Source organism: Saccostrea echinata, unplaced genomic scaffold, assembly GCF_033153115.1.
Source record: "Saccostrea echinata isolate AGI-Se365-2 ecotype Australia unplaced genomic scaffold, CSIRO_AGI_Sech_v1 ptg000012l, whole genome shotgun sequence".
Taxonomy (NCBI): domain Eukaryota; kingdom Metazoa; phylum Mollusca; class Bivalvia; order Ostreida; family Ostreidae; genus Saccostrea; species Saccostrea echinata.
Window position 1 is genome coordinate 19,795,518 of NW_026889761.1, and position 13,930 is coordinate 19,809,447.

At 33.7% G+C, this 13,930-nt stretch overlaps 2 protein-coding genes across 4 annotated transcripts in view; one reads left to right on the forward strand and one right to left on the reverse strand.

The window, feature by feature from the left end:
• Window positions 1–796: 796 nt before the first annotated feature.
• Window positions 797–4,042, reverse strand: LOC133186082 (dnaJ homolog subfamily B member 13-like). Its single transcript, XM_061321362.1, has 7 exons — window positions 3,913–4,042; window positions 3,592–3,698; window positions 2,987–3,148; window positions 2,615–2,772; window positions 1,859–1,991; window positions 1,476–1,647; window positions 797–1,226 (listed from the first exon to the last, which is right to left on the reverse strand). The coding sequence occupies exons 1-7, from the start codon at window positions 3,978–3,980 to the stop codon at window positions 1,073–1,075; spliced, it is 954 nt and encodes a 317-aa protein (XP_061177346.1). The 5' UTR covers window positions 3,981–4,042; the 3' UTR covers window positions 797–1,072.
• A 177-nt stretch (window positions 4,043–4,219) lies between these two features.
• Window positions 4,220–13,930, forward strand: part of LOC133185499 (cilia and flagella-associated protein 47-like) — a 28,044-nt gene continuing 18,333 nt past the window's right edge. For 2 of the 3 annotated variants that reach the window (XM_061320766.1, XM_061320765.1), the window contains exons 1-12: window positions 8,613–8,813; window positions 9,192–9,344; window positions 9,712–9,815; window positions 10,006–10,088; window positions 10,326–10,526; window positions 10,843–10,955; window positions 11,527–11,660; window positions 11,984–12,094; window positions 12,387–12,517; window positions 12,794–12,916; window positions 13,196–13,405; window positions 13,639–13,707. In XM_061320766.1, coding sequence (XP_061176750.1) covers window positions 8,641–8,813; window positions 9,192–9,344; window positions 9,712–9,815; window positions 10,006–10,088; window positions 10,326–10,526; window positions 10,843–10,955; window positions 11,527–11,660; window positions 11,984–12,094; window positions 12,387–12,517; window positions 12,794–12,916; window positions 13,196–13,405; window positions 13,639–13,707 — 1,605 coding nt within the window. In that variant the 5' untranslated portion in view covers window positions 8,613–8,640. Of the gene's footprint in view, window positions 4,492–4,604; window positions 4,760–5,163; window positions 5,372–5,563; window positions 5,611–5,841; window positions 6,071–6,713; window positions 6,884–7,151; window positions 7,292–7,502; window positions 7,764–8,083; window positions 8,243–8,608; window positions 8,814–9,191; window positions 9,345–9,711; window positions 9,816–10,005; window positions 10,089–10,325; window positions 10,527–10,842; window positions 10,956–11,526; window positions 11,661–11,983; window positions 12,095–12,386; window positions 12,518–12,793; window positions 12,917–13,195; window positions 13,406–13,638; window positions 13,708–13,930 lie in introns of those variants that run through there. The other variant, XM_061320767.1, reaches the window with a different exon arrangement.

A 13,930-nucleotide genomic window follows, 5' to 3' on the forward strand; every position in this document is an offset into this window, starting at 1 on the left:
TGGGTCATAATTTGAACAATTTAGAATCTACACTACCACAGGAACCTTCCCCATAAGTTTCAGCTTTTCTGGCCCCATGGTTCTTGAGAAGAAGATTTTAAAGTTTTTTCCCTTATATTTCAATGTAAAACTTTGATTCCCTATTGTGGCCCCATCATGCCCCCGGGGCCATGATTTGAAAAATTTAGAATCTACACAATTTCAGGAACCTTCCCCATAAGTTTCATCTTTTCTGGCCCAGTGGTTCTTGAGGAGAGGATTTATAAAGATTTTTCCTATATATTTCAATGTAAAACTTTGATTCCCATCCTACCCCTAGGGTCATGAGCTTTCAACACAGGTGAGCTAAAAATAAACATTGAAATATTTCTTTTTATGTACATGTACATGCTTCCAATTCAAATATATTCCTATGTATTAACTTTGACACAAAAAAAATGTCCTGCAATACTAGAAAACCATACCTTATATTTTATAAATTCCAATGCTGCAAATGGATTCTATCTGCATTTTATGCTGTAAAATGAATTGAGAGAGAGGGGGAAAGAGAGAGAGAGGTGTAAAAATACACAGTAAAATATGAAAATCACATACTGTAATAATGATCAATAGTCTACTTTGTCTTCATTGTATAGAACAGTGTAAAGACAATGAAAAGTTGTTCATCTAATGGCATGTGTAAATCTACAAATTATAAATTTGAATGCTTATTACAATTTATTAAATTAAATATGCTATATTACCTGTAAAATTTAAGATTAATATACTTTTCTGGTAAATAAAAAAAAATCAAAAATTAATTAAAGTTTTATTTTCATAATATATCTATACATACAAAGATCACAGTATTTGTAAACATGTATTATAAAATTCTTGCTAATGGCTTCAAAAACTTAAAATATACAAATGTATATTTTATAAATAAGTGATGCTTTATTTCTCAAAGAAAAAAAAAACATTTTTCAGATTAATGTTCACTGTTTTAAGAATATTCCAAATTCTTATTTTTCCATTTTCAGATGGTTAAAAAAAAGGTCCAGCTTCTTTAGTTTATATTTAGATAGTAATTTTCTCAATGGAGGAGTGCCTTTTTGATAAGGTCCTTTCTGTCTGGTGTCAAGGAGGTGGGGAATTCAATGTCAAATTCTATCACTAAATCTCCCTTCTTTTGGGGATCTGCTGATATTGGCATCCCCTCACCTGGGACAATTTTTGTATATCCTGGCCTGAAAGTGCAATTTGATGATGGCAATAAATACAGATTTTAATGCTTCTTAAATGATTTCTACATACAGAAATATATTCTTTAAAATCAAATCATATCTTGCAAATTATGGATCAAACGATAACTATGAAAAAGCCCAAACTGAACTCGCTTAGTGATCAGGACATTAACAACACAATGTTATTAGGAGAAATATTTGACAGTTATGTTGAAACATTGTCTGAAAAGGGTGCCTAAACTCCGTTCTTACTTGATAATGTCATTAATGGGAATGTGTAACACTCGTTCATCCAGGGTAATTATCTCCACCGTACATCCTGTCAGGGCTTTTCCCAGAGGAACCTTGGCGGTGTGGATCAGATTAATTCCCTGTCTGCGGAATCGAGGGTGGGGTTTGTCTTTTACAATGAATACTATATCAGCTGTAATTAAAAAAAAGTTGGTACATACACTCAGAAGATAGTTGGGTATGTTATTTATCAACATAAATTTTCTAAGTTCTTTGGAGCATTCAACAAAGAACATGAATATATACTGAGAAATATTGTGATTATAATAGCTAGACTGTAAAATACTTAAAACTGCTTTGAATTTCTGCAGATTTGAGAACACAAGCTTGTATGTTCAGCCTACCTGGGACATTGTTGGGGCCCTGGTCTCCCTCCTCGGGGAATGTGATTTTTGTTCCAGGCTTCCAGCCCTTTTTGACTGTGATGGTTAGGATTTTCTCTCTTATACTTGATGTGTGACCATCCTCATTCATAACCTGTATTGTGAATGCATGAAAAATTGAATTTATCATGGAAAACTATATTCCTGTGCAAGGAGCTTGCTTCTATAGCCATTTCTTTATTTATCTTAGAATTTTTCCTTTCATGGGGAGTACTAAAAATACGCCATATAAGAGGCTAAAGACTCTTCAGAGACTCTACTAGTATATGAGTTGAAATTTTGTTAGAAAGACCTTTAATGACCAAACATGACTTGATATAATTAATTTTTTTTTCTGCATTGCAGATGTGTATACATATCAAATAACTCACACTATCATATGTTGAAAACCTTATATGATCATTAAAATATGACTCAATGTGTTTCAACAAAAAACCTACATTTAACACTTATATTTATCACTTGATATCAACATTTTTATATTCTAAAAATTGTTTTCTCAAGCAGTTTATCAAAATTGTGTCATATTTGCATTGACACATAACAAAATGCATTTTATTTATTTTTAAGAAATTAGATATGGCAAACTGTGGAATGAAAAATAATACTACTAAGTAATGAATATCAAGGGTACATGTACTGAAATACCCATTGATTACAACTTCTATGATTTAACAATGCTTAATGTGATGTACAAGAGTTATAATTCCATCATACCCTCCTTGTGATTTTCATTTTCTTTGTGCATCCATGGAAAACTTCTTCTAGAGATAATACAAGGTCTCTTTCTATGGGTGGATCCTGCTTCTTTCTCCCTCTACCTTGCAGTCCACCAAAACCCATGCTAAGATCACCATCTACTCTGTCATAAAATTCTGGGAAAAAAAAACAAATTTAGACATTAACAGGCAAGTTAAATATGAGAAATACATTGTACTGCAAATAAAATACTGGTACATGTATAACATTCATGGAGCCTTGGCACAAAGAGGATAGATGAGGTACATGCAAGTATATCATTTATGTAATACACATATGTAACAAGCTATATTTGATTACCATATGGTTTACTGTATGCTGATTTCATACCTTGGAAGGGATTATCACCCCCAAAGAAATCTCTGAACACCTTTTCTGCATTTCCATGGAATGTGTACCCTTGCGTCCAGGCTCCTGACTCCCCACTTCCCTGAGGAACACCATTTTTCAGACCTTCTTCACCAAACTGATCGTATGTGGCTCTTTTTCGAGCTGTAAAAAATATCAGCATTTCACTACAGCCCTTATTTCTGCTTCGATAAGAATGGTAATTTTGTATATATGATGGTTGACTCTTACATGTTACACATTTTATTACATAACCGTCACATTTTACAAGGGAAAAGCATATATCGTCAGAGGGATATATTTAAAAGTTAATACACAGCTGGCAAGTTTATATAAATTCAATTTCTGAACAAAATACATCACCATATTGAAAATTCATCAAATAACTTTACTATTCCTTTATAATGTACACAGTATACTTCTGGTGAAATGAAAACACTTTACCATTTTATTGTTGTAATTGTGCTTACTTTAAATGTAGCTTCAAAATGGTAAATATAACATTAACATCATATATGGGAAATACACTGTACCGTACATTTCCATCTTTGAAAACCTCTAATATGCCTAAAATACAAAGAACTTACGATCGCTTAAAACATCATATGCCTCTGCACACTGTTTGAATTTATCTAGAGCATCCTGATCTCCTGCGTTTCTGTCAGGGTGATATTTTAGAGACAGTTTTCTATAGCTGTGAAAAAAGATTAAATTACATATCTGCAAACAAATATTAAATAGAAAAAGAACCCTTTCTCAATGTTTTTGAGTTTACATGTACTGTCATCGAGTCGTTCTATCACATCAAATCAAAAAGTATAAGAAAACATTTCATTTTTAAACGATTGAAAAATAATAACATATGGATAATATAAAAATATTTGACAGTATATATGATAAATTCTTACTTTTTCTTTATGTCTGCATCTGTTGCACTTCTTGTAAGCTTTAAAATATCGTAGTAATCAACCCCCATGTTTACAATCTTTTCGTTACTCTAACTTGTTTACAAAAAATGGCGGATCACATGGCAACATGATAGCACAACAGAAGGAGCGTTGTTTTCGTAAAAGATACATGACTACTTAAAAATGCCAACTATTCTTTAACTTGGTTTATGGTATAACTTAGGTTTTTTGAAATCTATTTTTGATTAATTTATCTCGTTTATCATATTTTTAATGTTAAGTAATATTCGAAAATACCACTAACTTAAAAGGGTTTGGAAATCTCCGAGCAACAGCTTCAAACAGTATGGCCGAAAAGAAACGATAAACTTTTCACGAGGAATTTTAAATTTATAAAGGTCATATGCTGTAAAAACATTCTCGTTCATCATGGAGGGGGATGTTTCAGGAGTTAGAATATCCCCACCTGTTGTTGAATTTTACGACACAGAGCCAAATAACGTGCATCAATTAAATGTGACTGTAAAAAACATCAGTAAAACAAGCAAGAGCATTCGATTCTATGGACCAAAAACCAAGGTAAATACAATCATACATTAAATTACATAAATAACACTTCACACTTGCGACAATTAAAATAGTAACATGTTGAAGATTAATGAAGAATAAAATATTTCTCCAAATTTTTATAGTATTTCCAACTGAGGGTAAAAAATCCCAACAAACCAATTGCACCGGGGTTATGTGTACCAGCCGTGGTGGAGTTTGAAACAACTGAAGCAAAGGAAGTTAAAGACAGGCTTGTAGTTACCATTGATGGAGATGTCATTGAGATTCCTCTGATTGCGTATGTTTTATCTATATATGAATCAATACGTTAAAATTGTCCTAATTTCACTGTGGTTGCATCCTTATAGAAATATACATATAATAATATGAGCTGAAGGATAAGTGATAAAGCTGAAATTGCTGGCTTCTGATTTTTATTTAAATAAAAGTTCATGTTTATTCAGTTATATGTAGGGCAATAAAATGATTAGGCCTATAGTGCATCAAATTATAATTTTTGGAAAATTGTGTTACAGGAATGAGGAAGAAGATATAATTTTCTGTATTCCTGTAAATAACTAAGAGGACATGTTGTTTGTAGCATTATTTAGGATATTCATTGAGCTTTCCTAAGTGTAATCATAACATTGTGCCAGATGCCTTTGCATTTATTTTGTTGCATTTTAAAGATGATTATTTCAGTTATCCATGTCAACCAATATTGGAGATTGAGGAGGAAGTTTATTTTGGAAATTTAGTCGCCAACAGTAAAACAATATCAAAGGAAATATCATTATTTAACCATGGATCCAAGGCAGGAGAATTCAAGCTGAAGTATTCTGGGGACAAACCCATTGCTATAATGCCCACAAGTGGAACTGTACCACCTAAAAGTGTGCAACTAATCAAGGTATGTCAAGAGAACATGAAAGCAAAAATGTCTCTGTATTCTAAGAATTTTTTTTATAAACTTAAAGATACCAGTAAGAAAATTTAAAGTGTAATCTTTGATTTGGTTTAATTAATTAGCTCATATGAAGGAAGCACATGCCTATGCATGTATGTAAATGATAATAATTTATCAATACACTTTTCTCTGCAGATTGAATATGTTACAAAAGAAGCTGGAAAAATAGATGAAACAATCAAGTGAGTTCTTTCAATACTTTCTTACCCATAGACCTTCCTCATTCTGTGTGTAAAGGTTAAAGTAGCAGTATTAAATATGGTAATGAGATTATTTTAGTAGAATTACCTTAAGATCACAAAGCTTTTTACCATTTTTTGCCACATGCTGCCACTTTATTGTCACTAAATATAAGAAAGATATGTAGTATCATTGATCATACAGAGTCAGAGTATAAAAATATTTGTTTGTAGGGTAAAATTGGAGGGTCAGGAGACAAAATCGCTGATGGTACGGGGTGTTCTGGTGGACAGGGCGATTGAGGTATTGTCTTTGGAGACAGAGGAGCCCCTAGGCTGTGTCAAGTTCGGTGAAGCCTACTACGGCTCAGATAAAACAGAGTGTGCAATTCTCTATAACAATGGCCCAGAAGCTGTGAACTTTGTGGCAGTGTTAGATGAAGATGCCATTGCTCAGGAAATGGTAATTTACAATATACAGTAATTCACATTTGTATTTATGGTCTATTCCTTCTATAGTTGTGCAACTATTGACCTTTCTTTTTCATTTGCACTGCAAGTATCGTAGAGATAATAAAAAGCATTAAAAAATTAAAATGCTTTGTATATTGTAATAATTTAATTCTGGTTGTAACGCTGTATTTGATTGGATAACAAATTTACTTTATATCATATAAAATGGGTTGTCTACGTCACAATGACTTGCGTCAAAAACGTATCGATCCGCCTGACGTTACATTCAAATTTTGTACAAATTGAAGTCATTTTTTAAGGACAATCATCTTTTTTTCTTACACCAAATGAATGAAAATTAAATTATAAGGAATGAATTTAATAGCTACCCAATTTATACAGTATAAACTGGGTTGGAACAGTGTACGCTTTATTATAAAACACTTCGCGGTGTATAAAGCGTAAACTTCCCCAACCCAGTTTATACCGTATAAAATGGGTAGCTATTAAATTCATTCCTTAAATAATGTACATGAAAACCTTTTTTTCCAAACAAATATTTCACTGTGAAAATTACTCTACATTTTTTATACAAACCATCTGATAATGGGGTTCTAATATACTTATATTAAATCTGTGTCTGTGAACCACAGGGTGTGGATTTGACTCGCAGTACAAACGATGCTCTGGCTGATCAGCTGACAGAGGGAGAGAAGACACAGGGATGTACCAACGTCATCACCTCTCTAATTACAGCCATCCCAAACCAAGGCGTGCTGAAACCTTTTGAGAAAATCCCAGTATTTTTCAGATTCAGCCCAAGGTAAAATACTGCTAACCAAATAAATCTAAAGAAAACAGTAAGCATGTTTGAGGAATTATTTTATCAATCTGATTTTTTTTTCATATCAAATTCAAACAAGTGGTTACATGTAAGATTATCTACTCAAGACTCATAACAAATTAACAGAATTTACCCAACTGAAAAATTACATAGAGATAAGCAAGATAGAATTTGATTAGTTCTCATACATTCAAACCAGAGAAGCTTTTTTCCCCCCAGTTTTGCTCATGCTTATAACAATTTGTAGGTGGAATGCTTCAAAGGAGGGATGGAAAAGCCAAGTGACCCCTCCCCCAAGAAAGGACTTTGCCTTGTTTATGCGAATACAGATCATAGGATCAAGTAACTTGTCAGAAAACAGCACAGGCTCAAAGAATACTAAAGATGGTCAGAATTTTGTTACATTTGAATATTGAATACACTATCATTATGCTTTAAAAGTTTGATACATGTATATGGTTTACCTGTTTTTAAGGTAGAAATGAATTTGTCAGATTATATTTTGAATACATGCTATTACCTAAAAGCATATAATTGAAAACATTTGCCCTAGTTATTTTATTATCGATATTTATATCATTGTTTACACATGTTACAGGGTCAATGGTAGAGGTAGCCATGACAGGAACTGCCCTCCCTGTTCTTCTGACTATCTCTCCATCCTTCAAATTCAACTTCGGAGAATGCCAAGTGGGTGAACATGCAGATGTGCTGTGCACCATTAAAAATGAGTCTGGCGTTTTACCTGCCATATTTCAGTTTAGAAAGATTGCACATTTCCTCACTCATCCTGTGAATGGTAAAATCCCTCCAGGTCAAAGCCAGGATGTCATATTCTCCTTCTCACCAAATCAAATAGGTAGGTCAAAGCCAGGATGTCATATTATTCTCACTAAATCAAATAGGTAGAGCATACAACATGCACGTAAAATCTGCAGTGGAAATTATTTCTTATACATTTCTGGAATCATTTAAATTGTGCATTATCAGAGGGATAATGAGGGATTCCATGAAATCAATGGAAAAAATTTGAATTATATCCAAGCTATTTTAGGAAATTCATGAAAAACACCAAATATTATAGGTAACCCCTGAGAAGAAACTATTATCATTTAAACTTCCTCACTTAATGAACTCATGTAACCAGCTTTCTGATGTTTGGACAATCTTTTATTATAGGGTCTTTTAAGCCGAAGCAGATGTTGGATGTCATTGGACATGTGGCAGACAATCAGAACCCGACCCTGGCCCACCTACAAGTGATTCACACCTACCCAATCTTGTTCTCGGGGTCCAGTCAGCCTGTTCCTGTGGAAAGAAAACCCAGGTTCAACCCAGGTAACCACTGGAAATTTCCACAAATTGTATCAAGTCTTTAGTGATCTTTATTTAAAGATGTTGAATCAGTTAAAAGAGTACATACAATTTTCCAACTTAAGATTTAATTTACATTTCACAGGCACTGCAGTATTCTGAGTACTTGAATCTCATCTGCTTTTAATTGATTTAAACCATATGGTAGTCAATATATATTTTAAATGCATTGAAATGGATTAGTCACCCTGGTTGGCTTATTTATGCCAACTTTTTCCACAGATATCTTTGCACAATGATTTTAAAGTTAGGATGGAGTTGAATTTCTACCTAAACTGTCACTGAACTGTAAAATACAGAAAATAAAATATCGTCAAATATTTCTTTTAGGACTTACTCCGTACATTACTAATGAAGTAGGAATGTTTGCGGACACTAAGATGTCCGAAGTTGACGGCAACCCAAGAAATGCAGTAGCAGGTGGACACAAAACTCAGCTGCACAAAGTGAGTTATTATGAGGACGACCCAGAGGCCAAAGTGGCATTCCCAAACGATCGAGCACAGAGTATTAGACCCGAGCATGACAAATACAAGTAAGTCATCAAAATCTAACTGTTAATTGAAAATAATCCCACATAACAGGACAGTGAAATTTAGTATTAAATTTATTACAGTTTAGACTAGGTTAACAAGCATTGATATTTTAGATAAATCCCTTTTAAATCTCGTTTTAAATGATTTTGGAAGATTGAAGATTTGATATTTTTTTCTATCTTGCTCCAACCCCTTCATGCTCTAGAATCTATAATAAGATATTAATTTACAACAATTCTTCCTTTATTTGATTTGGTAATATATCAATCAATAAGTCAGTTTTTTTTTCACTCATATCTTTGCATTCTCTTCAAAGCAACTTGCAATGTTTACTCTGATTTAAAATCTGACCTTTGTCTTTTTTTTTTTTATTTCAGAACAATTTTCACTCAGGCTGACAGACATGTGTATAAGGACCCGGACTACATGATGAATGCTGAGGAAGGCCGGGCTAAACACACACACCGTGACAGTTATGTCATGATGCTGCGAGAGATGAGACAGAAACGACTCAACCGTATCAAAGCAAAGTAAGCCAGCCGTGACCATCTGTCAAATGTATGATAGAATAAGGAATTAAATCAGTAATAGAATGTTAATAAAAAATTTATCTTTTTTAAAAGATTTAATGGATTTTTTTTGTCAGGAGATCTGTCATATTAAAAATATGAAGGCAAGGAGCCTCATCATCTTTTAATTCTTGAAAACTGATACTAATTCATGTACAGTGTAATGTTACAAGGTGAATGAAAAATGCATTGATTCTATGAATCAAGCTTCTTTGTTTGCCACTTCTGACTTTGTATTATGTGTAATAGTTTATTTCCTTAATTTATAGTTTTCTACCTGTTATTATAATCAGATTTGATACTGATTTGACACTTGTTTGTTTTGTAGGGAATTCAAAGTCACAAACAACAGTGTTGACATTGGTATAAAGTCCGCTGCTGGTCTGAAGCCCAAAGTCCTCACTCAACAAGAAATTCAGCCTGACCCAGAGAGTAAGTCACCACCAACAGGTGTTTTCCAATTTCAGCTAAAATTGTGCTTCACATTGTTTAATTTTTAAAAAGTTTTTTGAGTATGTGACATTGCAAAATGTTTTTTTTTTTCCATAAAAGCAAAAAGAAGCAAAATAATCATCTATCAAGAAAATTTTGTATTTGAATTTGATTTATTTTTTCATTGAAGCTCCAAGGCCTCCCAATGCTGACTTCAGACTGCTGAGTTCCAAAGAACTGAGTGCTGCAGAAAAAGAGACAACTGCCAAATCTGTAAGTAGAGTAATTTCCATTGACACAATTACAGTATTTTTATACTCATATTTTTTTAAAATTCTATAAGGTCTCCCTAACAAAATACAAAAAAAGTATTCTGTGCTCCTTCTTTATGATTTTATTGCGCATGCATGAGACTTGCTAATTGTAAAAAAAAAAGTTATATTGAAGTTATGCATGCCAACTGACTGAAAATTCTTTAAAGTTGTAATGACTGTCTTATTACAATTACAGGTATGTGAGGGTTTAAATGCTGTACCCACAACCAAGGTGGAGAAAACAGACTGCTCAAAATGGCTGTCTCCACAGCAGCTCCACCAGGTGGTTGTAGGGCCCGCAACTCTTGACTTTGATAAAGTCTGTTTGCGATCTGTTGTTACCAGAAATCTCAGCATTATCAACAATCTGGACCAATATATACATATTGTGGCAGAGGTATTTTATATGAGAAACTTATTTTGGATTATCCATTATAGTTTGTAGTCAATTTTACTGAAGTTCATTCATGATGATTTATTCTTTATTGAATTTTTTTCCCTTACCTCTGAAGTACTTGTAACCATTTTTCATTATTTAAGCTTACTAATGTCAGTGGTACATGTTTATACATCAATATTGATAATTAGTTGATCAAAAAATATGTGACAGTTTCCAATTTAGAGAAATATAAAACTCAGGATAATATATGCAGTACATGTGTTTTAAAAAGTTTTAAAATCAAAAAATCTATATATGTGGGTTTTTTTTTCAGATTGATTGTCGAGAATTGCGCCAGAGTAGCCCACTCTCTCAGGTTGTCCCACCTAAATCTAAAGCCCATCTCCCCATTGTGTTTGAGTCCAATGTGAAAGGAAAATTCCAAAGGTAACTGATAGATCCTCTGCCTGCTATGCTGTCCACTTTGTTGGGCAGTAAAATGACTCCATATCATTGTATTGTCTTAATTAAAGCAATGTTTCATCATTTCAAATTTCCTGTGAAAGATTTAGACAAATTTGCTTTGCCTCAGCTTTAGGGCATACTGTACATGTACATAAATTGGCGTATTCAAAATTTAGCGCAATCACTGGGTATGGAGTAGTTGGCGTAATCATGAATTAGCTCTACACATGTCCGTGCCGTGTATTGTAATTATAAATGATTTCTTAGCGGTATTCATGAATTAGCGCATCGGTGTTCGCGCCAAAGCTGCTAAAATATGAAGCCCACTTTTTAAAGTACACATACAGTAACCCTCAATAAACATATTACTGATTTTTGAGGAAATTTTTGCCTGAAGAATGGCAGATAAATAAACATATATTGTGCTGATTCCTTTTGCCTTCATGAAAGGTTTTTACCTTTTTTTAAAAGACATAAAATTTTCATAGACTAAATAGGGCACAAACCTCATGTGTTACAGTTATTATATTTAATGTGTTGGTATTTGTTTTAGGTCAGTGTCATACACAATAAATGGATTCTACAAGCATCATGTTACCGTGGTAGCAGAAGTTGTTGCCGTGGCACTAGAACTCTCCACAGAAGAACTGGTTCTCTATCCGTCCTATGGAATGCCAGCAGAAGCTGGTGAGTTTTCATCCTGGTAATCCAAGGAATGTAATCCAATCCAACAAGACACTTCCTAAAAATCAAAGTTTAAATGTGTATTTCTTTCTCCTCTGCAACATTCTTTCAGAGATCACATAGAATATCAAAAGTCCTTGACTGTCTACACCTACAATGTACATGTGTGCTTTGTGTGGTGTTTATGCATGGAAAAGTTATGTATAATTTGAAAGGACACTTCAACTTACTACTGTTGACCATATGGTCTGCTTGACAACATATTTTCTGTCACTACCCTCATTTTGCCGTGAGAAGGAATTGACTTGGTCTTCTTTGTCCTCTAGGTCTGAGGGGAGTAATAACTCTGAAGAACACTCTCAACTACCCAGCAGAGTTCACCTGGGCCCCCAATCTGGGAGAGAAGGGGACAGCCTTCTCCATAAGACCTGCCACAGGTGAGATTCTTAAGTGACTTGTCTTCTTTCAGTTTCATTCTTCTTCTTCTCCAATATAATTCAAGTTAAATGGATGTTTAGCTCTGCTGAGTTCAAAAGTTTTGTATTCATTGGATCCCTTATGACATTTCATATGAAACATTAATATACAAGAAAACTAAACATCTCTCAGATTTCCTATATTTTTTGGGAAGCATTTACTGGTAAAGTCTTTATTTTCTCTTCCCTGAGTTTTTACTTATTATTGCACTTGTCTCTTTATAGTATAAATGTTTTGTTTGTGATTTTTTAGGTACCGTGGATTCTTACAAGGATCTGGATTGTGAGGTAGTGTGGCATCCGTCTTACCTGGCCCCCGAGGATGGGTCCTTCTCCCTGATGATCCACGGGGGTCCCACCCTACAGCTTCAGTGTCGAGCTGAGGTATGTCAGGATTTAATGCCAAGACATTTAATTCATTGATTTTTATAAATCAATTAAATTCACTACTGCTATCATTGATTATAAATGTGAAACTTGTTCTTTAAAGGAAATAATCATTATTAAAAAAAATCAAAAATCATTTAGTGTGTATTATGCAGGAAATGAAGAAAAGCCCTTGCAGTTTGTTGAAATAAACAGTCTGAGGGGTCAAAGAAATTGATCATTTGTTTGTAATTCATAATCATAGACTGAAGGTTATATTCAAACACTTGACAGTTGGGGACCACTAATGTCCAGTTTGTGGAGAGAAGAGTCATGTTTGGACAGACCCCCATCAACATTACCACCACCAGGACAGCACTGCTGGCCAATACAGGTCACACCCACGCCTACTTCCAGGTCAGTGTTTTAATGTTTATCAAACGCTTTATCTTACAATTATTAAGAAAAAATCTGATAATAAACATTCTTGATTTTTAATTAACTTGATGTAGAATGTTGGTATTAAAGAGCACAACCTGACCAGCTAAATGAATGAGAGAACAGATAAGATTATAATATTTAAAGTTGTTTGTTCAGTTGAATTTGAAAATGAATTGTTTTTATGCAGCCACAATCATTGCAATGCTATTAAAACCTTAACTTTAACTGACGAATGTACTTTACCCTTTTCTTTAGGTTCTAGACCCCAATCCCTTCCATGGTCTGGTGGTAAGCCCCATCCACGGAGTTGTACCAGTAGGGGGACATGCAGAACTGAAGGTCCAACTGACCCCTGCTGCTATTCTTAAGTTTGACACCAAAATACAGGTGGCCATCAAAGGGGGAAAGACCCTGGAGTTGAGGATGGGAGGCAACGTAGAACCACCCACTGTTGATATTGATGTGGTGAGGATAGAGGATATGTAATCAAAACTTGAAGTCTATTTAAAGAACTTTAAGAACATTACTTACATAGTTGTTTATTAGAAATGAAAATATAGTCTATACATATAAAGAGATCTTTGTAAAGTTCTCTGTTTTTGATTGATGAGATGCCTGATGATCTCATCATATGGAAGATCATACTTTGATTTTTTTTTCAGAATTTACTCCTGCTTATCCTGTTTTTGTAATTTCAGGCAACATTTGACTTCAGTGGAGTATATTGTGGATCTGGTTCTACTATTACCTTCAAATTGACCAATCGAGTATGAGTTATCACCCTTTACATTGTAACATTGTCTACATACAGAAGTTTCAGAAATATGCTTCCAAAAAAAATTAAGAATAATCTCCCTGTAATATAGTGTTTTGAAATGATTTTCTTCAGTATCAATACATGTATTTCTCATTTTTTTGAAATTCTTATACAGATCTGTATGTTTGAAGTACATAAATTTATTGCTATTTTTGCGAAGTACAGTGTTGATC

Coding starts and splice junctions, on each gene's coding strand:
- LOC133186082 (XM_061321362.1), bottom strand. CDS start 3,980: ATGGGGGTTGATTACTACGATATTTTAAAGCTTACAAGAAGTGCAACA. Junction 3,149..3,591: donor ATATGATGTTTTAAGCGATC/GTAAGTTCTTTG, acceptor TATTTTTTACAG/CTCGAAAAAGAGCCACATAC. Junction 1,227..1,475: donor CCCATTAATGACATTATCAA/GTAAGAACGGAG, acceptor TTGCACTTTCAG/GCCAGGATATACAAAAATTG.